At 45.5% G+C, this 23,906-nt stretch overlaps 1 protein-coding gene across 15 annotated transcripts in view; it reads left to right on the top strand.

The window, feature by feature from the left end:
* The window catches only part of KDM2B (lysine demethylase 2B), a 122,674-nt gene that overhangs the window by 78,505 nt on the left and 20,263 nt on the right, over positions 1-23,906 (top strand). For all 15 annotated transcript variants that reach the window (XM_061466279.1, XM_061466278.1, XM_061466283.1 and 12 more), the window contains one exon: positions 4,502-4,588. In XM_061466279.1, coding sequence (XP_061322263.1) covers positions 4,502-4,588 — 87 coding nt within the window. The remainder of the gene's footprint in view (positions 1-4,501; positions 4,589-23,906) is intronic.

The following is a 23,906-nucleotide window of genomic DNA, read 5'->3' as shown; positions in this document are numbered from 1 at the left end:
TGTGCAGATCATACGTGCTGTGACTGTGTTCACAAGTAAAGGTACTATAAAAAGTACCCTTTTAGTGCACCCATTTGTGAGTTATTTTTGACAAAAGCATGGTAGAAACATGCTCTGACAAAGTCTGAAAGCTCTTGCTCTGCTTGGAAAGTCTTAAACAGGTTTCTTCCTGAAGAAAATAAATCCATGTTTACTGTGGCAGTTTTATTTGTTAATTAAATACACTCAGGAGCTTTTCTGTACAACATTCAGGTTTGTCTTTGTGCTTCACTAGGATAATTAATGTTTTCAGAAAATAGGATATGGGTAGTTAAACTGGAGAAAGGAAACTGTTTTATTCAGTGATGTGAAGTTTCACAGCACAAATCAAGGTAACTCACTAAGAACCCATGTTTTCCCATCTGAGCAAGAATACAGTAGAGGATGGGTGACTGTATTACTGCTCTTAGTGGTAAATACAGCTATGTACAGCTATTTAATGTCAAGTAGGTGAGACTCTTTGAAGTAATTTATTTTCCTTATGAGAAGGGAGACTGAAAACCAAACTAAGCCTGTGTAAATTCCTTATGTGTCATCTAAGCTCCTAACTAACTGCAACTATCCAGTGGGACACAGCAATCCAGAAGTGCCAAGCTAATGCCTGTGCAGATTGAGAACCCATTTATCACCATGATCGATGGAGTGCTGCAGCACAAGGGAGGCTTATTTGCAGAGCATGACACGGGCCTTGCCTGGGGAGTGGGTCAGTTCTTCCCTCAGCTCAAACAAGGAATTAAATTCTTGTTGGCTGGAGCTCTGCTGTATGGGTACTGCATCACATGAGACTTGTGTTCACCACCAAAGGAGCTTCTCATAGGCCTCCAAACAGCGATTACAGGCAGCAGCGTTCGCTCTGCAGCAGATGGCATCTGAACAATCAGCCAAGGAGATGCAACGCTCTCTGTATCCAAATGTCTGTGGATGGGCTCTGTGTGAGCTGTATGTGCAGCAAATGTGAGGGGAAATTGTTGCACAGATAAACACACCCTCCCCAAAAGTGCTCAGCTGACCCAAGCTACAGAAGGCTTGGCAGGGGGAACAGCCGGAAGACACTGCAGCCGTTGCCCTCTCATCCTTGCTGGTGGTGTTGCTGTCGGAGGCACATCCAGCCTGCAGCCATAGCTTGTTTTCCATATATATACATGCCCCAAAGTGAAATAGGAAACAGTGCAACAACTCCAGCTCTGAATTTAAAAACTAACCAGCTGAACTGTTGGAAAAGTACCTACACTGGTGAGGAAGAGAAGGAGGGGAAAAAAATCACTAAGAAGTAATTTTACTTAAATGGTAGCCTTGGGGATTGGAAGAGTTTCATTGTCTGGCTTTTCTGCTTCATATTTAGCTGCTAAATAGTATGTCAATACACTAAAGATGCAGTTGGGGTGAACTTATGCATGAAGGAGGGAATAAAGAGGTAACCATCTTACTCCTTGGTGTAGTTTGCACCCCACATCACAGGACCCATAAAGCTGAGCAGACCTTTGATTGTGCCAGTCTGCATCCCACATTAAACACTCTGCCAGTGATACTTGTCGGTGTGCAGCCTCTGATTTCAGCACACAACGTTTCTGTTGTGTTACCAGAGGGATGGTAATTCCTTTGCTGTTGTTGGGGAAGAGGATTGGGAGGTCTGCCTCCTAATAATGCCACAGACCTTCCCCACTTCAAAGCAAAAATGCTGCTGTTCCTCAGAAGGGACTGTGGAAGTCCACTAGGGCAGAAGAAACTCAGTTGGAAGAAGAGAGTTTGTCAAATATCCACAACTCCTTGGCAGCAGCAGCAGATTCTTGTGCAAGACAGATGATATCTACTGAAATATGTCCTTACTTTTTCTTGCCAAGAAATCTTGCCCCCTTTTCATTCTGATGACAGGGAAAAAACCCCTCTGCTGAATGCAGTTCAGGGGAGTCATTCCTTGCTGTGCTTTTGAAATTAATGGCTAAGCTGAATTCTTACATGCTTAATCACTTTCTTTCCTTCAGACCTGCTGTTGTCACCACAGCCTTCAAGCGTAGTGCATCGGGCAGCCTTGTGCTGGCTGAGCAGCACAGTGTGTGTCTAACTGGAGCCCTGTGGCTTTGCTTTGTCTTCTTTTTCTCTTGTTTGTTGAGCAGGTGAACACAAGTCTGCCTCCTCCAGCCTGTTGCGCGCTGCCACTTGACACTGCACTCAGTGGTTATGGTTCTGCTGCTCAGACATCCGTTGTTATCTGCTGGCTGAGATGATAAACTGCCATAGTGTTACACTTCTCCTTGGATAATATTTTCACGTGATACATATGAGAACAAGAAACCTTCATTATCTTGCCAAGTTCTTGGATATACTCTGCTTTCTATTGAACTCAGTGTCTCTGACGGTTGTTAGTGGAAGTGTTAAGGTTTTCTGTCTTACAAGCTTTCAAATCTGAGAATAGCAAAGTAAAGAGGGGTTAATTTGTCCTTTGTTTGTATGGTTCTCGAGCTGCCACCTTGCTCTGAAGATTTTTGGCTTTGTTATCAGGATACTAAAGACCTCTCTGGTTTTAGGACTGAAAACTGACTCGGAATGTGGTTGCAGTTCAGTTAATGCAGTGATCACTCTCTCAGATAAAAAGGACATGAGACAAGAGGCTCTCACTTAACCTCAGCTCAGACTTAATTTGCCAGTGACTAGCCCCTGTATGAAAACTGTTAGCCATTTCACTCAGAGAATACAGGGCTGGAGGTGCGCAACAGAGACTGATCATGGTCAGGTTGAGGCAAGCTGCATTTTATTCCTCACCAGCCAGGCTGTGCCTATGCAAGCTCCTGAGTGCAGCCACAGTGCTGGGCTGACGAAACTGGGCTTGTACTGGGAGTGCTTATTTTGGTCCTGGGCGCTGCTTTCGGAGTAATCAGTATCAAGACCAGCCTTTTAGTGGTGTGATGGTAATCTGGAGCAGCAGCAGCACTGTGCTGATGTGCTGCAGTGACTATTAGCCTATTAGCATCTCTCATTTAAGCACAGTCTGGGGAATTGGGCTCTATCCAGCAGGTTGTCTGAGCCCCAAGGGAAGCAAGCCAGCCCCAGGGATGCTCCTCCAAACCCCAATTTGGATGCTAGTCTGCCTGCTCAGGCTCTTGGGGCCTGGAACATGCCATCGTACTCCGGGCGTTAGTTGGATGATTACAGATGAATTCCAACTGTGCTTCCTATTAAAAACAATTACTGTATTTTAAGCTCTTGTATAGCGTGTGAAGTTTCTAATAATTAAGCTCTACACTGGGGACTGACAGAGCCTGGTGCCTATTGTTGTCTAATTAAGCTGTTTTCAAGAAGTCTGTGTACTTGGTGGCAACACCGTTGAACTTCATTGTCTGGGGTTATCTCCTGAGTTCTGTTACAAGGTGATTTCCAACCTGCAGTTCTTGGTTTATTGCAGCATTTTTTCCCTGCTTTAATCTGTTAGTGCTTATTTGGGCTTCAGCGTTCAGCAGCACAGCAGAATCCACCTTCCCGCTTGGTTTTTGTTTCCATTTGTTGTCGTCTTCAGCTACCTAAATTCCAAAGGAAGAGCTCTAGCTTGCTTAGTAAGAATGTAGAGAGTCATGGGAAGCAAGTGTGGACTATTCCCAGCTGCACAGTTGAGTACAGTTAGAGCTCTTCCCCCACCTCTGTGTTGAGTTAATATGGTCATGGGAGTGATTCACAGCGGTAGAAACTGTGTAAGGCAGTGCAACCCACTCATGAAATTTCTAGGACAGTGCATCAAAGCAGAAGGATTTGGTGGGGGAGGAAGGAAGGGAGACAAGTCTATTTTCCTTAATGGCCAGAGTCAGATCCTTTCCTAGTGAATACTTGGGATCCCCTGAATGCATTATCTGAGCACATAAAGTGAGCACAGTCACTCTGCCCCGGTCAGTGTGGAAGGAAGGCCAGTGGAAACGGTGGTGCTCTGGAACATGCAAAAAGATGAAAGGTTACAGTGCACACTTCTGAATCTTGGCTTACCTGAATGTTCAGGCATCTGATGCCCTGTGACTGCAGAAAGAATGGTGGCAGAGCCTAGAGGCTTCTTGGGTCTTCTGCAGCCTTCACAGGGAGAGGTGTTTGGTTGTGGTGGTTGTTGGGGTGTTTCATGATTTGCTGAGCTGCAGTTTAGAGGGGGAGATCATACTACTATTAGACTGATAGCAGCGGAAGCACACCAGTCCTTTGGGTACACCAGTTGTAAAGAAGCCTGTAATATTTGAGGTAATTCATGGCTCATTCTGCTGTCTGTTCTGCAAGAAACTCCCCAGCTTGGCTCTTAATGACAGGTGTGAGAGTTTCGGTGTGAACTGAAAGTTTGGAAGCAAAAGTACCTTGCAGAGATGTAACAAGGCAGCAGAGATCTTGTCGCTCTGTCTTTCATCAGGCTGGAATATTGTCTTCTGTAAGACTCTGCACTCTCCAGCTGGAGAAATGTTTCCCTGGTTAATGAAGGCCTTTTCATTTGCAACAGAACATCCTGAAGGAACATGCTGATGATGACCAAAATCTTGCCATTTCGGGTGTCCCTGTGGTCAGCTGGCCCAAGAAGTCCCCAAAGGTAATGAGCTGCAATCGTTTCTTACTAATCATTGTTGTGCTGGGTTGGGTCTTGGTGGTTGGTTATCTATAACCTAACAAAGTGCTGTATGTGACGCTGTGGCAGTTGCTACCACCTTTAACATGAAATGTGATTTTTAAACGTTTCATGGTGAAGTGCTGAAGCAGAACATGGAAGTGCCTCAGCAGGGAGAAATTGTTTCCATTTAAATATAGTATGTTTGGGCCTTGCTCGGTAATAAAACGTATGTGTGTCTTGGTCATTTACTAGTCATGGTTACATGTGAAAATGGTGATGCCAGATTTTGTGTAAAGCTCAACAATGTGTAAATCCTAAGTGATAAACGGGTCACTTAAAAAGCACTCGCATCTGGATGTGAGCAGATGTTGCTTTCTCTTGCACTACGAGACCTCCTGAATGAATTCTCAACACAGTTGTGCCACTGTAACTATGGAGAGGTGTTTTCAGTCCCTGTATCTTCATTTTTCCTCCTGTGTATGCGAGTAAATCTCTTCACTGCGCAGGGGAACCGTGAGGCTGGCTTCATTAATGCTTCTAAAGAGTTTCAAATAATGAAGCAAAGAATAATGCTAAAAGGCTGGATGTTATTTATAACAGTGGTATGTTTACCACACTCCAGTTATGCAGCATGCTGTAAAAGCAGCTTTGCTTATTTAGAAGATGTCTCATCGCTGCTATTTTTACTTGCATTTTTCACTGGATTAGTTTTATAATATATAATTTCTTTAGAAAGGCTGGAAGGGTCAGTCAGTTAAATCAGGCTTCGAGCTGCAAAGCTGCTGTTGTTGTTACTGCAGAGGACTCTCAAATAACTGAGGGAATTGTTGTCCCTGTTCTCACTCCCTGGGCAGCCGCGCTTGTCGCGGCTTTGCAGATTATCACTGGTGGCCACGAGAACTCTGTTTTCAGATGGGAAGCAGGAGACATAAACATCAAACTGCCAAGGGAGAGTGGGGCAGAGCGAGCATATCGTGTTCCTTCTTGGTTTCTTGTTGGGTTTTAGCTGGGCACGTTGCAGATAAGCTCTACCTTGTTAAATACGTATTTCCCTTTTAGCTTGTCATAAATCCATAGCAATATGCTTTGTGTTTCAAACATTTGTTTAAAAACAACGGTTGAAAACCTGGAGAGGAATAGGTGTGGGAGTCCCCACTCCACTGCTTTGATAGCTGCTGTTCATTCATCAGTCAAAACCTACTCCAGGCACTGAATAAAGCAAAATCTCTGTGACCAGAGGAAAGCTGCTGTGTGAAATGCATAAAACAAAGCTAAGAAACCCCTGACTCTTGTGCTGTACCTTTGGAGCTCGTGGAAGAAGTGTGGATCTCAGTGTTTCAAGGCTTTTATAAGCTTTGGCGTTTGCTAATGCTCTTGTTTGCTTTATTTTGGAATCCTTGATAAATGGTTCAGTTCTTGTATTTTATTTCTGTGCATTGGCAGCATAACTGTAACTGTAAAAGATTTGTGGGTTTTGTGACTTAAATCTTATCCCTCTTTGCAAATCCATCGTGCTGGCTGCAAGGGGTTCTTTTTAACTTTCTGGTGTTTATTTTCCTTGAGCCTTTCTGAAAGCAAAACCTTTTAGGAGGCAGCATACGCAGTTTTAGTGTACAGTAACAGTTAAACATGTCATCTAATAACAAGTACGAGGAAAACTTCCAGAGAAAGTCAGGCTTTGGGCTGAAGTCTGGAAATGACCCAGAATTTGTAACAGGAGGAAATCCTTTCACCATTCCCATCATATTCGCTTTGTTTAATCTGTGATCAGTTTGCATTGTATCTCATGTTTTAGTTAAAAGGTACAGGTGCAGATATGGCTGCTTGCTTCCCAAAAGGAGTTTGCTGATGCTCTTTTAATTGGCAACTGTCCCTGTCATCTTCCACTTACAGCTCTTTCCCCTGTCTGGGAACAGAGGCCAAGTGAACAGGCGAGGAAGATACCTCTTAGTTGAGCATTTGAGTCCAAAAGGAAAATATGCTGGAAAGACAAAATAGGGGAGAGTTGAGCAAAGGCAGTGGTAGGAGTTAATCTTGGTTATTTCTCCTTTGTTCCCTGTAAATCCTGATAATGAAATAGAAGATTTTGCAGAGAAGAAAACCCTTAGGGAGGGGGAAACTCCCTTTCAAATTGCACTGTAGTTGGTGGAGCAAGTCTGCATGGCCAGAAGGTTCCACAAATGCTGAGTGCAAAGCAGGGGAGTAAAACCTAGCAGTGATTTCGCTTTCCTGTATTGCTCTTGTAGTATATAGGAGAAATGCCAACTACTTAACAGTGCCTTTCCTGGGATACTTGTGTCCAAAAGGAGCAACAGATACAATGCAGCATGGTGCCAGCTCTTGTGGGGCTGCTAAGAAGACACTGTAGCTATTATATCAGCTTCCAGAGAGAGGAGGATAGTCTGATTCCAGAAAGAAGGGAACTGAAACCCGGAAAGAGAAGGCAATAAACGCTAAAACATGGCTCTTGCTTTCTCCCAGGAGAAGGCTCTAGAAGAGATTTAGAAAGACAAGAGCAGCAGATGGAGAAGGAAGGATAAAGCCAGTGTTTAATGCCAATACATTTCAAAGAAAATGGAAATGACTGTAAAGAAAGGAGAGGAAGAGACTAGAAACAACTAGAGAGCAGGGAGAGGAGAGAGGCAAGTACTGAAAAAGGATGGAGCAGGAAAAACATAGAGCAAGGGGAGAGAACTCTAAAAGCTGCCTGGAGTGGGCATAGGGAGTGATTTAAACTGTGTGAATAGCCCAAGTTGTGGCAGGGTGGGGTTAGCTACATTGACTCGCTTTGGAAAGAGCGTGCCTTTAATAGTTGAGATGATTTTTGAAGCAGCAAATAATATTTCCCTTGAAAACTGAGTCACAGTTTCTTTTGTGTGGTGGTGGTGTGCCATGCCAAGTGTGCACAGTGCTGTACTGCAGAATGGTCGCTTGAAGACTGAAAATGTGGGGTTTAGAGAAGAAACATGTTAAATCACAGCTCACAGTGGATAAGGTGTAATGGGCAAGATGTGTAACTTGAGTATGTGGAAGCCCCATTCAGATGTTGTGCTCCTGTTGTGCAGCATCGCTCCCATCTTCCTCTTTTAAAGGCATTTGGGGCTCTCAGTTATACTGCAGTTTGCCGTCCAGGAAAGTTATTCACCGAGAAAACAAAGAGAAGTAATGATCAAAAATGTTATTGTGAGGAGGTAAAACAAATGGGTGACTTTTGGTCTTGTGGTTAGTGTTCAAAATGGGAGGCAAGGGTCTGTCCCCAGCTCTGCTGCAGCCTCTTTGTGTTACGTAAGGTGAATGACACATTTCTGCTCCCTGAGCTCTTCCCTGTGGAGATGGTGCTTTCCATCCTGGGAGCTTGTGAGGTGAAATTAATGTTTATAAAGATCTGTGACACCCTCAGCAGAGAGTTTTGTAATAAAGTGTATGAAACATTATTATTTTATGGTAATAGAGAAATGGGGGGTGATTCATAGGCTCCTCTTCCAGATCGTATTTATTCATCTTTATGGAGCTTTTTGGAGTCTTTTATACTTTGTAATTTATTGATAATCATTTAGCACAATAATTACTCTCCAGCAGTCACCTTTCTTTCTTCCTTTTTGCAAATGCTCTTTCAGAAGCAACAAGAACCTGCCTGTTTCTTTTAGCTGTAGAGTAAGAGAAAGCAGTCCATCTTCAGAAGTCTGGGTGATAATGATTCATTTACCAAAGTGTTTGACTTTACTCAGTATTCAGTGATCCTGAGTTAGGCCTCTTCAAGAAATCAGGAATGTGGGACCAAGTGGATGCTTGAAACCTACTTGTCCTGATGCCTTATAGTTTATGTACCTTCAGACTAGACAGCATGTTTTTTCCTAGCTGGTTGCAGAGTATGGATACAGCTGTGGATATGGAAACCCATCCCTATTCCTTTGCCAGGGGCTTGTGCAACAGTAAATTGCCCTTGCTTGTAGAGTGCTGAGTGTTAGCTGTGGGGTCTTTGTGATGGTAGCCTGCTGCCTGAAAGGAAGAACTCTATAGTGTGTGCTGCCTCGAGATTTTGGGTTCTTAAGTGACTAAAGAGGAGTAAGAAATAATCGTAACAAAGTAACTCCTGGGTTGTGAGCTTATGGGTGGTGTGAAAAGAGACCAGAACCTAAACCCGGTTTGCCCCAGTGCGACACAGGGCAGCTCACTGGTGCAGAAGCTGACAACATCAAGCCACATCTTGAAGCCCACTCAAGATTGCTCAGCCCTACAATACCAGGGTTCCCATTTCATCTGCACAGGGATCAGGGTAGCATTTTATTTTAGGAACTCAGAGTATGGCCCAAGCAGAAACCATGCATTTTTCAAACCATTTCCTATTCTGGAAGACAACAGTCAACTATAGTAGCATGTAATTACATTCTATGGCAGTGCCTTCTGTTTTTATTGTGATAAAGATCTCTAGTTGTCTATATGAAGAGCAGCTATAAAGAACTAAGATATGTTTGGACTCTCTTGTTCTGTGAAGAGTTAGAAATGCAGACTACGAGCCAGATTCTCATCTCTCTAACCTGGATCAAAGCTGCATTTGTTATGATAAAGGTCTGATGGTGAGCAGGAGGTGAAGTGGTGATTTTCAGTAGCTGGTTGACAGTGCTGCAGTATGTGGCAGGTTTTCTGATGGTCATACACTTCTCTGTGTAATTTTTACCTGTTGGTTTAAAGAGAAGGTACTAGAGAAGTATAACAAGGGAATGGTAATATTCTTATTTAAAGGAACACTTAATTAGTAAAGGCCACAAACTGAAATTTTAATTGGATTATGTTTTTTTGGTTTTAAAACCCCAACTTGCCCTGCAATTGGCAATGCAAGTAATGTTCATAGCTTTGTATCAATGCATGAGAACCAGGAAGAACAAGGGATCATAAAAATACCCCAAGAGGAAGACCTCTCTGATGTTGGGTTTTTGCTGTTGGTTTGGGGGTTGGAGGGTGCAATGAAAGGGGTTTTGACTCTGCTTTCCGTGGGCAACATCTGATCCCCATCTCTAGTGAGTTCTGTCTTACAGCAGTTTATTTTTTTTCTCCATTATTTTCATCAGACATATATTTTCACAGTTCTACAGACACATCCATGCGTCTGGAAAAGAAGGATTAACTCCTAGCACTAACCTGCAAGAGGCAGAGCAAAAGACCGATGAGTGTGATTGAGGGAAGGCTGAGCTAGTCATGCTCCATCAGACCAGCCAGTCCTTGTAGCCTGGTGTCCTGTTTCTGGTGGTGGCCAGTCACAGCTATTGAAAGAGTTGTAAGAAACAATGATTCCATCTTGTTTCTGCGTCTTTTGTGCTTAGTGTCTCCTGGTGTAGAATATTTACCCCCCTGTGAGTTTACCTAATTCTTTGTGGAACCTGTTGGACTTTCTGATCTCCACAGCATCCTGTGGTGTCCCTGCCCTATGTAGATAAGTACCTCCTGATGTTTTCAGGTGTATTCAGGTGTTTTCCTGATGTATTCAGGTGTCCTTTAATATCAGAAATGCACTTTGTGCCCTCTCTATCATGCATTTTCAGAAATCTGAATGAGATTCCTATTCATCTCCTCTGTGAGATCAATGATTTTTTTTATATCCCTGTTACTTCTTCTCAGTCTTCCCCTCCTCACTCCCAAGCTGAAAAACACTGGTAATTTCCATCTCTTCTGGTACACAAACCATACCATATGTTTGATCATTTCTCTCACTGTTCTAGTTTCACTATAGGCAGTTTTGAGATGAGGGTGGATATGAGACTCCACAAACACAAATAGTATTAGAGATGTGACGTTTAAGAGCAGAGGCTAGAAGAACGTGTCTTGTTCAACATGGCACAATGAAGTTGAAGGGGGGAGATGATTGTTAAGTACTTCAGGGAGTGTCAGCACCAGGGGAGGGGAAGAGTTATTTAAGCTAATGGACAGTGTTGGCATGAGAACAAGTGTGTATAAACTTACTATAAATAGATTTAGGCTGGAAATAAGATTTCTGATCATTGTGCATAGGCTGGAATAAGCAGCACATAAGAAAAACAGTAGACACCTGTGGTGAAAAGGGTGTTAGACTCTTAGAAATAACTCGAAGTAATAAGAGGCAGTGGTATTAGTCACCATCTCTAGATGTGAAGCCCACTGAGGTCCTTAGGCACGTTCATGTGTCTGCTGGCTTTTTCCAGCAAGGAACCTTTTTCCCTATTCATGGTATTTCACATTGAAAGCGCTGGGAAGGGAGAAGATCTACCAGTTTTTAATAACAGAGCTCCTTTATGTAAGGCTCCAATCTGAACATACACACAACAGTACGTGTCGGATTCAACTCAAGAAATAGGAAGTAAATCGACAAAGAATCGGTGGACACAATACGTTTGATTCTCTGCAAAAATTAGGGGGTAAAAGCATAAATTCAGGTGTTTTGCTGAACTTCAGCTTGAAACTAATGTGATTTTTCACAGGTGTTGAGCATTGTTTTACATCAGGCTTTCTCTAAATGGGGGGGGGGGGGAGGGGGGGGGAGAGAGGCGCTAGGTGGACAAAGAACATTCCTGAAAACCTTTGAATAAATACTTCCAGTTTTTACTTGCTTGCTTACTAAGAATTCCTGCCATAGCTATCGCTGGGCCAGCTCCACCCATAGGAGCAGGAGCAGTGAGGTACTAGTTCCAGCAATTAGTGTTTTAACCGGAGTGGTGTCTGCAGCAGATCTGAGCACGCAGAAATGGCACAACATCAAAACAACATCAGTTTCAGGAGCCTGCCCGGGGGCTACCACCAGGAAAGCAACATTCCTCGTAGTAGCAGTGGGAAAACTCTGCCAAATCCCCTAAGAGAGACCAGTCTTTGGAGATCTATTCAGGGTACTTCCTGTGGGAATATGAATGTGTTAGAAAGCAAATGCTGACAATTAAAAACAAGCATTTAAGCATTAAAGTAAAAATGGAGTCCTAGTGCTGGAGAGACATCTGGGAAGGGAGTGAGAGGGAGGGAAATAGCAGAAATACAGCAAAACAATCTGTGTAATTTGTTGTAAGATGTATTTTTCTGGTTGAGATTCAAATAAATTTTAGAACCATCATCCCAAGTGGCATGGGAGCAAAAATGGGATTAAAACTGTCACGTTTTGTCCTTGCCAGGCGCCAGCTTAAAGGTGTTTGAAGTGATCTCACACAGCACTGCCTGAACTCTGCTTGGTGTCAACAGCAGTTCTAAATGCCAGTAGTCTGCAGAAAGATTTGCATATACAAACGTGTGTATTGTGAATCCTTTTGTTGATAAAAAGTCCTGATTATAAAGTTCATCATCTGCTGCAAATCAGGCATTTCTTGGTAGTTATCAGATGCTAATAATTAATTTCTCTTGCACAAAATAACTGAACTACAAAAGAAAATGAGGATTAAAATAAATTCAAATTTGTTTTTCTCTTCACTGATTTAAATTGCGATTGGAATCAGTGATTTAAATAATTTTGAATAATTTCTGTTCTTTTTCTACTGTAGGGTTGTAGTTACCATGTGGCAGGAGAGAGCTGAAATCTCTTCAGAAAGATACCCCAGATCTGGCTCCTGACAACTCCATTAAGAAACAAAACCACATAGTTGAGGTTTGGGGGATTTTTTGTTCAGGGGACTTCCCACAGTAGCTGTGTGAAACTGAGCCCTTTCCCTGCTACATTTGGGAGCAGGAGGAAGACTCATGCACCAGAACCAAAGACTGCTTCGGGTACCATGCAAAGGAGTAAAGAAAGGCTGGTGAAGCTACTGGGAGTTTCTGTCAAGCATCTGCTTTCCTGGGGCAGCAACTTGCCTGATTTGTTTATTTTATTTAGCACTGCTTCAGTCTCTTATGAACATCAGTCCTCAAGACAAATGCATTTCTGTGGTAACTCCATGCAGGCCAGAGGAGTTTCAGGTTTTGCTGTACAGAGCATGCCCAAAGAGCTTCACTGTGTAGTGCCTCGGTTTCTCTAAAAGCTTTGCCTGGTGACTTGACAGATTATTTCTCACCTTAAGAGGCTGTACTTGAAATATTGTGTCCCTTCAGGGAGTAATTATAAATAGCAAGGACTTGAATGAACACCTTCTTAATCTTCCATCTTTGACTTCATATTTTCCCTTCTTATCAACTCTCAGCCACTTGCTTTGAAATCTGACCAATGCCTTTATGTGATTAATCCATCAAATAGGTGAATTAGAGCCATTTTGACTCTGAGTAGAAATTTGAATGGATTGGGAAAAATGAACAGACATCTGTATTTTCGAGCTGTTGTGCTCCAAGTATCACAAGGGAAGATTTATGTGTTCTCTCCCATTGTCATTCTTCTACCATATGCATGAATATTCAGCAAGAGGAATTCTTCCCAACTACATCTTGACTCCCATTTTTCAAGAGAGCAGCTTTCTCTTTATTTCATGACAGTAAAAGAGCGGGTAAAAACTACTTTAGTCTCAAGACCTCTCTCTTAGTGTGTGTGAAATGAGTTGCCAGGTCTCAGTTTTTGCCACCAGGAGCTCGTGTACGTTATCTGCAGTGCTGAGTTGGCCAACAAAACCAAACAAAAAGCTCAGGTTTGAATCTAGCTTAAGTATTTCAGCATCCTCAGGCTTTCCCCCACCCTCACATTAAAACCATTGAAGCTTTGAGTTACGTATCTGAGATTTAATAGTTTTGTTTCTGGATCGAAGCACATTGGCAGAGCAATGGGGAAGGCGTGTGTCATTCCACGTGCTGCACAATTATGGACATTAATCCTGTGGGCACTTTTCAGAACAGAATTGAATTGTATGTTCTGTCCCTGAGAAGATGGCTTCCTTTTAGTTCCATAGCACATAGAAATTAAACGCTGCAGAGAATATAAATGAAGTCTTGTTTCAACTTCGTGACTTTCCTGCAGGCATTAATAGACCACAGAGAAGAGGTACAGAAGTGCTCTCCTTTTTGAAAATCAGCAAATGCAAAAGAAGATAGGGATAAATTCTGATCAAAGCACAGTCTACTGTGGTTTGGTTGTTTATATGCTGGATGTTTCCCTACGTATCCAAGTCAGGTTTGTATGTGACAGCAGAGCACCTGAGCTGTCACAAAGCAAACTGTACTTGGGCTTTTCCTTTGCCTACCGTTTGTTTGCCTCTGAATGCTTGAGTTTGGTCTCTAGATTTTAAAGCTGCTGCCCACAGGTTGGACACAAGTGACTGTCTTGCAGCTCCATGTGTCAGAGTGCACTCCCAGGAAAGCAGGTTACATATTCTGGTTAATCCACTCTTTCAGCTACATCAATTTGCATGTTCCTCCACAGCGTGGCAGTCGCTTCGTATCTTCTTAGGAGCCTATTTCACTAGTTTTTGCTTTTACCGACAGAATATGGCTCTTGGAAACACAAACTGTGCTGTGGAAACACTCTGTGGCATAAGGATCTGTGGAAGAAGAAAGCACGGCAGGGTTTCCTTCCTTTCCCAGTGAATAGTCCCAATCATGCTGTGGCTCTCCCAACAGAGAAGAGCCTGTCTTGTGTAGTAGATGAACTTGATGTTTCACTGCAGTTTTGTATATTAGGTTTTTAAGATGACAGGATGTTGGGATTTGGGAGGGGGGTGCTTGGTTTTTAAGGCCTATTAGATAAAGTGAGTGAGTTACTATCAGCACATTCTATCTGGGCTGCTGCTGCTCCTCTACAGCACTGTGATAGTCCATGGTTGTCCTTCAGGAGATAGTCATACAACCTTTGCTGCCTTTGCTTGTCCTGTGTTGGATGCTGGTTAGGGAATGTATGTGCAGTAGGCATTACATGGAGGGAGCAATCACTATATCTTGTCTTGAGTTACTTTATTTGATCTAAGATTGATCAATCAGGCTGATTAATAAAGAGATTGTGATGGGTACTCAATGCATCCGGTGAGGACTCTTATGTCATACTTCAGATAGGTAGTAGGAAGTAGTAAGATCATGATAGTAGATGGATATTTAGGTTGTCAGAATGTCACTGCTGGTGTTGAGAGTGTGACTGAAATATTGGCTAGAACTCCTGAGAAAAGTGGCATGAAATTTGCCCAGGCCCAACCATTAAGATCATATTTCATGTGAATGGACACTTACACCAAAACAATGAACCCTGGAAAGCTATTGGGTAACTCCCTTATTCTGATACAGGTCAATAGTGATTCATAAACATCTCAGTGGGTTTCGTTTTCAAAGACATATGTGCTGGCCTGCAGAAAGCAGCAGCAGCAGCTCACATCACAAGATCTTTATCCAGGGGCTTGCATATGAACAAGTTTGAGGTTGTTTTCCAGTTGTTTCCATGTAAATATTTTTTCTAATAGCAGCTGAATACAGTGTTCTATAGAGATACATAAGAAGTTTCAAGGGCAGATTAATCAAAGGTGTTTGTGCCACATTAAAAACTTTATTTCACCTCATATTGAGAATCATAGAGTCATGAACTCTGGTGTCTCGTACAAAACCATGGCTTCCGTTTAGCACTGGCTGAAATCTGTTGGTAGGAGAGATGCTCAGAGTGAGTACCAGGTAGGGGTTGTAGTCTTCCTCCCCCCCACCTTGGTTTTACTACTTAAGGATATTTGCATGAGAACAAAATCTGGTTCTTTGGCACTCATCTGCTCCTGCTGTTTATTCTTTGCTTGAGGGTATTGTCTCAGTTTGTGACAACATAATTGGTTTCTGTGGAGGAGATTATGATATTGATGAGACATACATGACTTCAGGTGAGGTGCAATCAAAGCAACAGTTGAGAATTGAAGGTACGGTCTGTTTTCCTGCAGTTTTCACTAAGGCTCATTCAGAAGTTTAAGTAAGGATGTTATTTATTACTGAATTATATCATGCAAAGCTGCAGTGTGGACACAGTTACAGTGATACAGGCATGACCAGGGTCAGGGCTGCTTACTTGGTTTTGTAAGCTGATGTAAACTGTACCAGGCTGGTCAAATGCACGCTGTTGCTCACTGTTTGTCGTAATTTAGTGTTCTCTAGTGTAGACAAGCCGAAAGAATTGAGCTGGAAAATGCTCTCTTAATAGTTCTTTCTGTGTATTAAATATTTCTTTGAATGGTTAGCTGCTCTTGTACAAGATGAGATCTTTTGAGAGCCATTATCATCAGAAAAGTTTATTTTATTGTGTTGTTCCCCTGCCCCAATTCCCAGTTTACTATTTTATATCCTATCCTATCCAAATGGGCTTTTTGAAACACCATCTCAGCAAAGTTTTCCTAGCAGTTGGAAATGATTCCGAGATCTTGTTGGCATATGTGGCTTCACTCCTAATGCGGGCTTTGTAATTAGAGCTCATTTGTCACTTGTGTTCCAGTTGTAAGCAGCGGAGTGGAACACTCTCAGGTGGCTGAGGAGTGAGCTTCAGCGTGGGTTACACTTGGTGACCTGCTGCAGCCCTATTAGGCTGATGCAGATATACCCGGAGTGCCTGTACGTGTTGCAGATGAGAGGAGTAGGATGATGCATGTCATGACTTAATGTGCTATGAATGACATTTTGCCATGGTGTGACTGGTGGATTGTCCTTGGGGGATGTCACAAGTTGTCTTTTTTTCCCCTGTCTGGATTATGGAGCTGAAAGGCTGGAGGGATGAGCAAGTGTGAAGCAGGTTATGTAGAGCCTCACATGGAATTGGCACAGGCTGATGGAGACTTGGGTCTTGGCAGGTGTGGGACCAGACATCCTCCTTATGGATGTCATCTGTTCTCCTGCCTCTGCTGGAGGCCAACTGGATAATGGAACCGCAATCGCTGCTGTAATGGTGTGGGTTATCCTTGCTGCACAGTGTAAAGCTTTCCTTTGTAGCCCTGTCATGAGACATGCATCCCCCCTTCCTCTCCCCTCCAGAATCCAGAAAACACTGGATTCTGATACTGCCTTGTGATTCTGAAAGCCAAGGCCTTAGGCACATGCCTTTCGTGCCTCAGCTTTCATCTGCTCCTGGTTGTGTATGAACTCAATGGGGGAAGAGAGAAACCTGAGGAGACAGGCTGAACATACTCAACGTAATGTGTTGCAAGTAAATGTTTTGCTCCTGGCATCACAGATGAGCAGAACTGGGAGAACACCCTCACATACCCATAGATTGAGCTTGTGAGAGGACAGACATACAGGCAGTGGATATATAAGGTATTTGGAATAAGGAAGGGACATCATTACGTGAATCACTTGGCTTTATCAGCAGTCACCTGTAAAGGTGTGCTTAAAGTTTCACTGTATTTGTTACTTGAGTGGCCAGGCTTTTTGTAGATCATGGTGTCTCAAGGGCTGGGAGTGGGCCTGAGGCAGCATAGCCACCAGCTCCTGCCTGTTGCTGCCTCTTCTCCTGGGCTACCTGAAGTGTTTATGTGACCATGTGGTAAGTCAGACCAGGGAACTGAACTGAAACTAGTTTGACAAAAATCTTGATGCAGGGACCATTAGATGTTCTTCTTTATGGCTTCTTGGTTGCTCAGCACATGCAAATATTTAATCTTGTGTTTAATTCTGTGTTGTGGGCGTAGGAGCCAGAGGCAAAATCCTAACAACTTGCATGGAATAGGGATTTCCCCTGCAAGCGGGCCCATAAATCCAATGGGAAATTTAAATCTCAGCACTCACATCCAGGCCTCTGTGTCTTGACCCTCAGCTGCAAGCTCTTGAGGCCAAAGGCAGTTGAGGTGCTGGCCCTACTGTGGCCTTTGGATCTAGAACAGGTTCCGTGATCGACCGATGTGTAACATCTCGGACTGCAGGGAGGGTATTTTGTAGCAAAACCTGACTGGTGGGTCAGGGTAGGGCTGGAAATGGTTCCTCAGGAGCCAGCAGGAAAGGGAGTGAGCGCAGATGTGAGCAGCTCCGCAAGCCGGCTTGCCTTGCATCCCATCCTGTTCCATCCTTCCCAACGTGAAGTGATGCAGCAGGGGCATCGCTTGCAATCCCGAAGTTTGCTCGGTGCCTTTCCTCCTCCCGAGGGATGGAGGTTCCCTCCTCCCGTCCCGACCCCGGCAACAGGAGGCGAGCCGGCAGGTAGCGAGGGCTGTGTGTGTCTGTCTGTCTGTGCGCGCCTCCTTTGTCTCCGGCAGCCCGTGCAGCGCCGAGCACCCTGCGGGCGGCCGCGCATCCCTCCCCGCCCCGCCCCGCTCCGCTCGGCACACCCAGGCAGGCCGAGCATCGGCCCGGCCCCCTCGGCCGATCGCGGGGCTAATTACCGGCGGGGGGGCTAATTGCCAACGGGGCCTTAAAGCCACCACCGGCACCACCATCCCCCCCCCCCGCCCCGGGCTCCGGTGGGGGGCGGCCGGCGCTGCCCCGGCCGAGCGGCCGCGCTGTCCCCGCAGGCCGGCTTTGTGCGAGCGGGCCGCGATTGGCCGTGCCGGCAGGGCCAGCCCCTTCCTGGCTGCCTGGCATGAATATGCACGGCCCCCCTTCCTCCTCCTCCTCCTCCTCCTGCATGTGTGTGTGTGTGTGCGGGGAGCGGGGCTCCGCCAGCAGCGCCGCTCCAGCCATGTCAGCTCGGCTCCGCCTGGGCCCACCATGAGCCATGGCCATGTCTGCGAGCGCCGACGAGGAGGACTACGAGTCGGAGCCGGAGCCCGAGCCGGGGCCGGGGCCCGAGCTGGGGCCGGAGCAGGTCCGGGGCGGGCGGCGAAGTTTGCAGCAGGAAGGGAGGGGAGGAGGCCGGGGCCGGGCAGCGCCGCGCCGAGCCGCGCCGGCAGCGGGGACGGGGAACAATGTGGGGTCGGGAGCGGCCCCGGCCCGGCCCGGGGCGGCTGCGCCCGGCGGCTCCGCGGCTGCGGGCGGCTCCGCGGGGCGCGGGAGGCTCCGCCGGGGCCGGCCCGGGGCGCTCGGCCTCGCCCGCCCGGGGCACCGGGAGTTCGGCACCGCCGAGGGCCCCGCGCCGCTTCCGAGGCGAATGCGCTCGGGGCGTGTGGCTGTGCCGGGGGGTCCCCGCCGGCCCCGCGAGCAGCATCGTTATCATTGTTGTTAGTATTTGCTAATAAGGCTCCTCAAATCGCTGAGGGGGCTGCAGGACTTCGGGAGAGAGTGCGATGCTGAGCCTGGCCACCTTGTCTTAGTTTGATTTATAGCCAGAACCTCCTTTCCATTCCCAGGGTCGAGGGATGTAGAATAAAGAGAAAGATGCGTGCTGAAATGAAAACAGAACTTTTATTAATACTTCCAGGGTTTATTCTCTGAAGGTGGTTTTTTTCCTTTATTTTTTAATTTTATTTTATTCCTGGGGGGAAGGAGGAGAAACTTTTTAAATTTATGAAGTAATTTGCGGAAAATAATCCAGAACATGTGTTCTAGATTGTGTATTTTACTCTCTAAGAAGTGCCTAAGCAATTAGAAATGCACCAGGAATAGTATTAAACATGTGTAGGCAATTTAAACATCAACTTGATCGTTTTATTCATAACTCAAGGTGGTTTGCTCTCTGAAATAGTCTGATAATGTGCTTTTAGAGACAAGTTTCTGCCTAGGCCGGGTGCTGAGTCCATCTTCCAAAACCCATCTCGTTTCTAATAACTTGATCATGTTTTGCTTCATAATCGCACCAGGAAAGCAGTGCTGAGAAGGAGTTTGGAGTGGTGATGGTGGTGTGCCTTGGGTGCTGCCCAGGGATGGAGGATCTGGTGCAGGAACAGTGAGAGAGATGTTGATGGGCTACACAGGCCTGGTGCAGTGTCAGTCCAAGACACACAAGAGCTTTGGATGAGTAACTTTATTAAGGCTTTACTTAATTCTGCAGGTTGTGTGAGTGTACAGGCCTGTGCTGCTGCTCAGCTTACAGGCCTGGGAGTTAAAATGTCCAGCCCCCTTCCTTTTCTTAAGCTTTGCCCCATGTCAGGCCTTTCCCCTTCCCATCTGTATCTTGCTGTGATTTCTGTATGCTCTTTTAGAAGAGCTAATGGTTGGGAGAGCAGATTGGCCTCTGCTGCATTGTACCAGCTGTGGAATCACCATGGAAGTGCTAGTTCTTCCTGGGTGAATTCGGAAGGCTGGTTACATTCTGGGCTTCTTCAGCTCTTCTAAATTCTGAGGCTTTGATAGCATTTTGAGATCTTAATAGTTTAAAGCAAAAATTAATGCAAGAAAGTGGAGATCCTGCTTAAAAGGCTTGGTCTGAGCCTATATTACAATGCTGTGACCTGCGTAGCAAAGATGTGTGGAACGGTTTTCTTTCTGCTCAAAACTGTTCAGTGGAAGAAGGCCTCACATGGATCCAAGTGTGTTTTCGTACCAGCCTGCTTTGATGTGTAGTTCCTCTATTTGTCTACATGGGATGTGTCAAATAGGTATCACATAGCTTTTTCTAACAGGTGAAAGGCTTTGCTTCTACAGGTGTAGTTCAACAGCATGACTCCCGTGTTTGGGTAGGAGCTGCTGGTTTTGTCACTCCCATCTTTCTTCTCGATTTCATTCCTCTTTCCCAAGCCTGTCTAAACTGAGAAGGCAGAAAGACTGTCAGGTTTCCCAGCAGGAGAGTGGGTAGGATTTACTGCACTTGCAATAGTTGTGGTCAGCACTGGGGGTGTAGAAGCGTGGGATGCCAGGGCATGTATCCTGCCTGACGCTGGCCATGGGGAGGGCAGCAGCCTTCCACAGGCTCTCCAGGTAGGAAGAAACTCAGTTTCTGACTGTGACACTTGAGCATGTGTAAACAGCCTGATAAAAAAAGCTCCTGGGTGGGGGTAGGAGGATTTGCCCTGAAGTAGCAGTGAGAAGAAAAGCTACAAAGCACAAGGGGCCCCAAGTCTATGGGACTTACTGGTGTCTTTCTTTTTAAGAGCCTCCTACTTTGGATGCAGCTTATCTACAAAAGCATATTTTTGCCAATATGTCTTAATCCACCCTCCAGGCCTAACTTCTACCTCCTTGCCACCAGAGGAAAATAAACGGGGGCACTTGCATTGGCACTGACATGCCAGTTTATCACACCCTAAACCACGTAGCTGTGTTGGCAGAAAAGCTGCTGGAGTGTCACTAATGCGCAGGTGAACCTGCGAGGTATAAACTTGTCTATTTGCTTGTGGGAAATGGATCTGTTTGTTCAGTAGTGGAGCTGTGTGGTCACCTGGCAGTGGTCATGAGGAGCTACGTTGCTTTTTTTTGCAGGAGAGGATGAGAAAGTTTGTAGATATGAATTGGAGGAGGTGGTGGCAGTGGACATGTGGAGAGGATTAAACTCCTGTTTGGGGATGGCTGGGCTTGAAAAAGTTCCACCTTCCCTTTCCCTCTGCTGCTGCTTGCTTAATGGGGGGATCTTAGACTTGTCTTGCAGGACACCTCCACCCTGGCAGGAGCCTATGCTGATGATGGGTGATGTGACTCTTGTAAACAGTCACTGCTAGAGGAAAACAACCCTCCTGGAGTTCGCGTGTGTAGACTTTTGGGCAGATGTGTTGTAGCCAGACGTGTTAGATTGTGGTGCTGGCTTCTGTTCTTCAGTTAATACAGTTCTTAAGGGTGTCACTGGCATCAGTGTGATTTTTGCCATCTTAAACTGACTTCTTTCTCGTCCCCGCAGAATTCCTGCAGTCACATCGTCTTGTCCTTCCTTCCTTTTTCCTCTAAGTTCTTCCTCTTACAGGGATTTCTGTTAATAACAGAAGAGATGTGAGGATTTAATGCTGAGGGTATGTTGACTTGGTGTGATTATCTAGTGCAGGACAGTGTGTGCGTACCCCTGTGTCAGGGTTAATGTAGAGCTAATGACAGGGTCTGTTTCAGAGACCTCTGGTGAAATGACTTTGTTGGAGCTCAGTCCGGTACACTGGTGTGTGTGTTGCTGGTCTACGCCGCTGCTTGTAATTGTGAATTTGACTGGTTTTCTTGTTAGGAAGGCCAAAACTATGTGATTGGAAGGATAGGAGAGGGACCTGTCACTGGAGTAGTAGAGGACAGTGCTGCTCGCTGGCCCTGGGCAGTACTAGGGGAGCCTTGTCTTCCAGAACTCCCATCCTGTTGGAAATTGAAAACTGCACCTCTGCATCCGCGCACCTCTGATGCTATGGGAAGAGGCAAGGAAACAACTGACCAGAAGCCTTTGCTGTAGCACCTGTGGGCTTCTCTAGTGCCCTGCATCAGCCCACAACCCAACGCATTTAGGGTGGTGGTTTAGGTGACGATATGAATTGTGGGTTAATGTGTGTGGCTTTTCCCCTTCCCCCACAGTATTTATTTATCAGATCTTGTAAAGAAACAACAAATTACATTTATCTATTCTAATTCTGTTAAAACAATTATGTTGGAATGCTGTGCCATACAAAGGTCGAAGCACAGGGCTGGTACCCCGAAAAGTCCTGGGTCCTCATCCATCTTTCAGTGCTGAGGCAGTTGTGTGGACTTAGTGGACAGGAAAACAGGATAATTGGAAGGAAATCACTTGTGTCTTGCAAATGGAAGGGATATATTTATGTGGCACAGCACCTTGAAACAACAAACACTACACATGTAAGATGTCTGTCTTGGAGAGGTTTATGCAGTGGGTACAGAAGCTGTTCAGATTGTACTTGGTTAGGAGCCGAAGTGCTTCAGGGACTTGCTGAGCTGGCCATAAGCCCTTCAGAAGGGCACTGCACATGTCCCTGGATTTCTGTCTGGACACTCTGTCTGGAGATGTTTAGTCTGAAATACTGGTACAGTGCCACTGGCAGCAGCTTAAGCAGGTCACTGAAGCTGAGTGGTGGAATAAGACCCATGCCAAGGTAAAGGCCACTTGCAGAAGAGCTCGTTTCTAGGCTGAAGGCTTTGCCAGCCGTGCTTTTAGGACCAGGTCCTTCTTCCTTGTGGATGCAGGGTCAGCTGATCTTCCTCTCCAGTGCAGAGGAGTTTATATGTGGAGTTGCTTGGTGACAACTCCTGCTTGGTGTTGGGATATCAGCTGGGGAACATCAGCACCTACTTAATGATGTATTTAACAGCTGATAGCTCTTGAAGTGTTGTCTCTAAAGCTTGAGGATCTTGGTATTTTTGTTTACCTGAAGGTCTTTGAGTTACTCTTTACAACCGGGAAGGAAATAAATTGTTGCTGTGAACATCAAAGTTGTGTTTCTGTTGCAGTAAGAGTTGTGCTCAGAGGTGCCTCTGCTGCTGCTGACCCTGGTGATGATGGTGGGTGGCTTTCTGATGGCTGCCAGGCAAGGAAGTGACACAGGGTGAAAGTGTGTTAAAGTACCTGTAAGCAGGCAGTGAATGGCTTTGTAGTTCATAGTGTATTACATTCGGATGGCCTAAATTTGCTCCGAGTATCCAGGTGCTGTGGAGGCCACACTGTCTGCTTCAGGGGCAGGAGCAGGTTACCTTTGTGTGTTGCATAGTAGTAATTTGGTGGGGACAATGTAAACCCTACTTCAAAACACAAAAGAGAAGAAGTTCTAGCAGGATGCCCTGTTAACGGGTCTTGGTTTAGTCTTTCAGGTTTCTAGGCTTCAATGTAATAAAGGTAGATTTAATATATTAATCCTAATATGTTTCAGTAGCTGCTTGCACAGCCTTTGTTAGGAGCTTGGGAGCGTGGTTATCATCACTCAGCATCCTTCTCTTCTGAAGACTTGCTGTGGCAAGAGGAGCATGGGCGCAGTTTCTGTGGAGGCACTGGAGAGCATAGGGAGTCCCTCGGTAGTGTTTCAGACAGATTCTGTCTCAACTGCCTGATTTTTGTTGTAAGGTTCAATAGAAAACAAAATCTCGTCAGGTTTGGTGTAGATTTCTTCTCAGAGGTAGCTGCTGGGGACTGCTGGAGTCACAGGCTGAGCTTGAGGGTCTCGGCTCATCTCCTTGGGAAAGGAGATGGTAGGACCTGCTGCCCAGATGGGAGACAGCATTGGTCCAGAGCCTAGTTTAGGGCTCAGTATGTCACCTAGTCCTGAGCTTGAGGCCATGGAGCTGCTGTTAGCTGGCCACCGTGGTAAATCCAGGTTAAAGAATCCCACCATCCCCTGTCACTCATTGTTTATTTGAGAGGCAGCTCCACAGAGTGGTGCTGGGCGGGTGGGAAATGGCAGCGATGGGTTGGGAACAGGAGCTGGGAAGGAAATCTTTACCTGCATTTCCTACCCAGGCTGGTACATTGTGAAACTGCAGTCTGAGCTGGAAATCCTGCAGCATCTCCTCACTAACATCGACCTGGAATTTATCTGGCTGGCTGCCATGTGCTAAATAAACCCCAAGTCATGTTGGAGGCTCCTTCTACCCCCTTGAATCCCAGCCCCTTTCTGGGATAGCAACCCACAGGCCTGATTTTCTTCTGTGGTGGTTTTTAAGCGACCACTTTGGAGCCCCTTGAAACTAGATACTAGTGGGAATTCCT

This window comes from Pezoporus flaviventris, unplaced genomic scaffold, assembly GCF_033815535.1.
Source record: "Pezoporus flaviventris isolate CSIRO_AGI_PZ_B2104156 unplaced genomic scaffold, CSIRO_AGI_Pfla_v1 ptg000041l, whole genome shotgun sequence".
NCBI lineage: Eukaryota > Metazoa > Chordata > Aves > Psittaciformes > Psittacidae > Pezoporus > Pezoporus flaviventris.
Note: the sequence above shows the minus strand (reverse complement) of the source record. Positions and strands in the feature narration are given on the sequence as shown.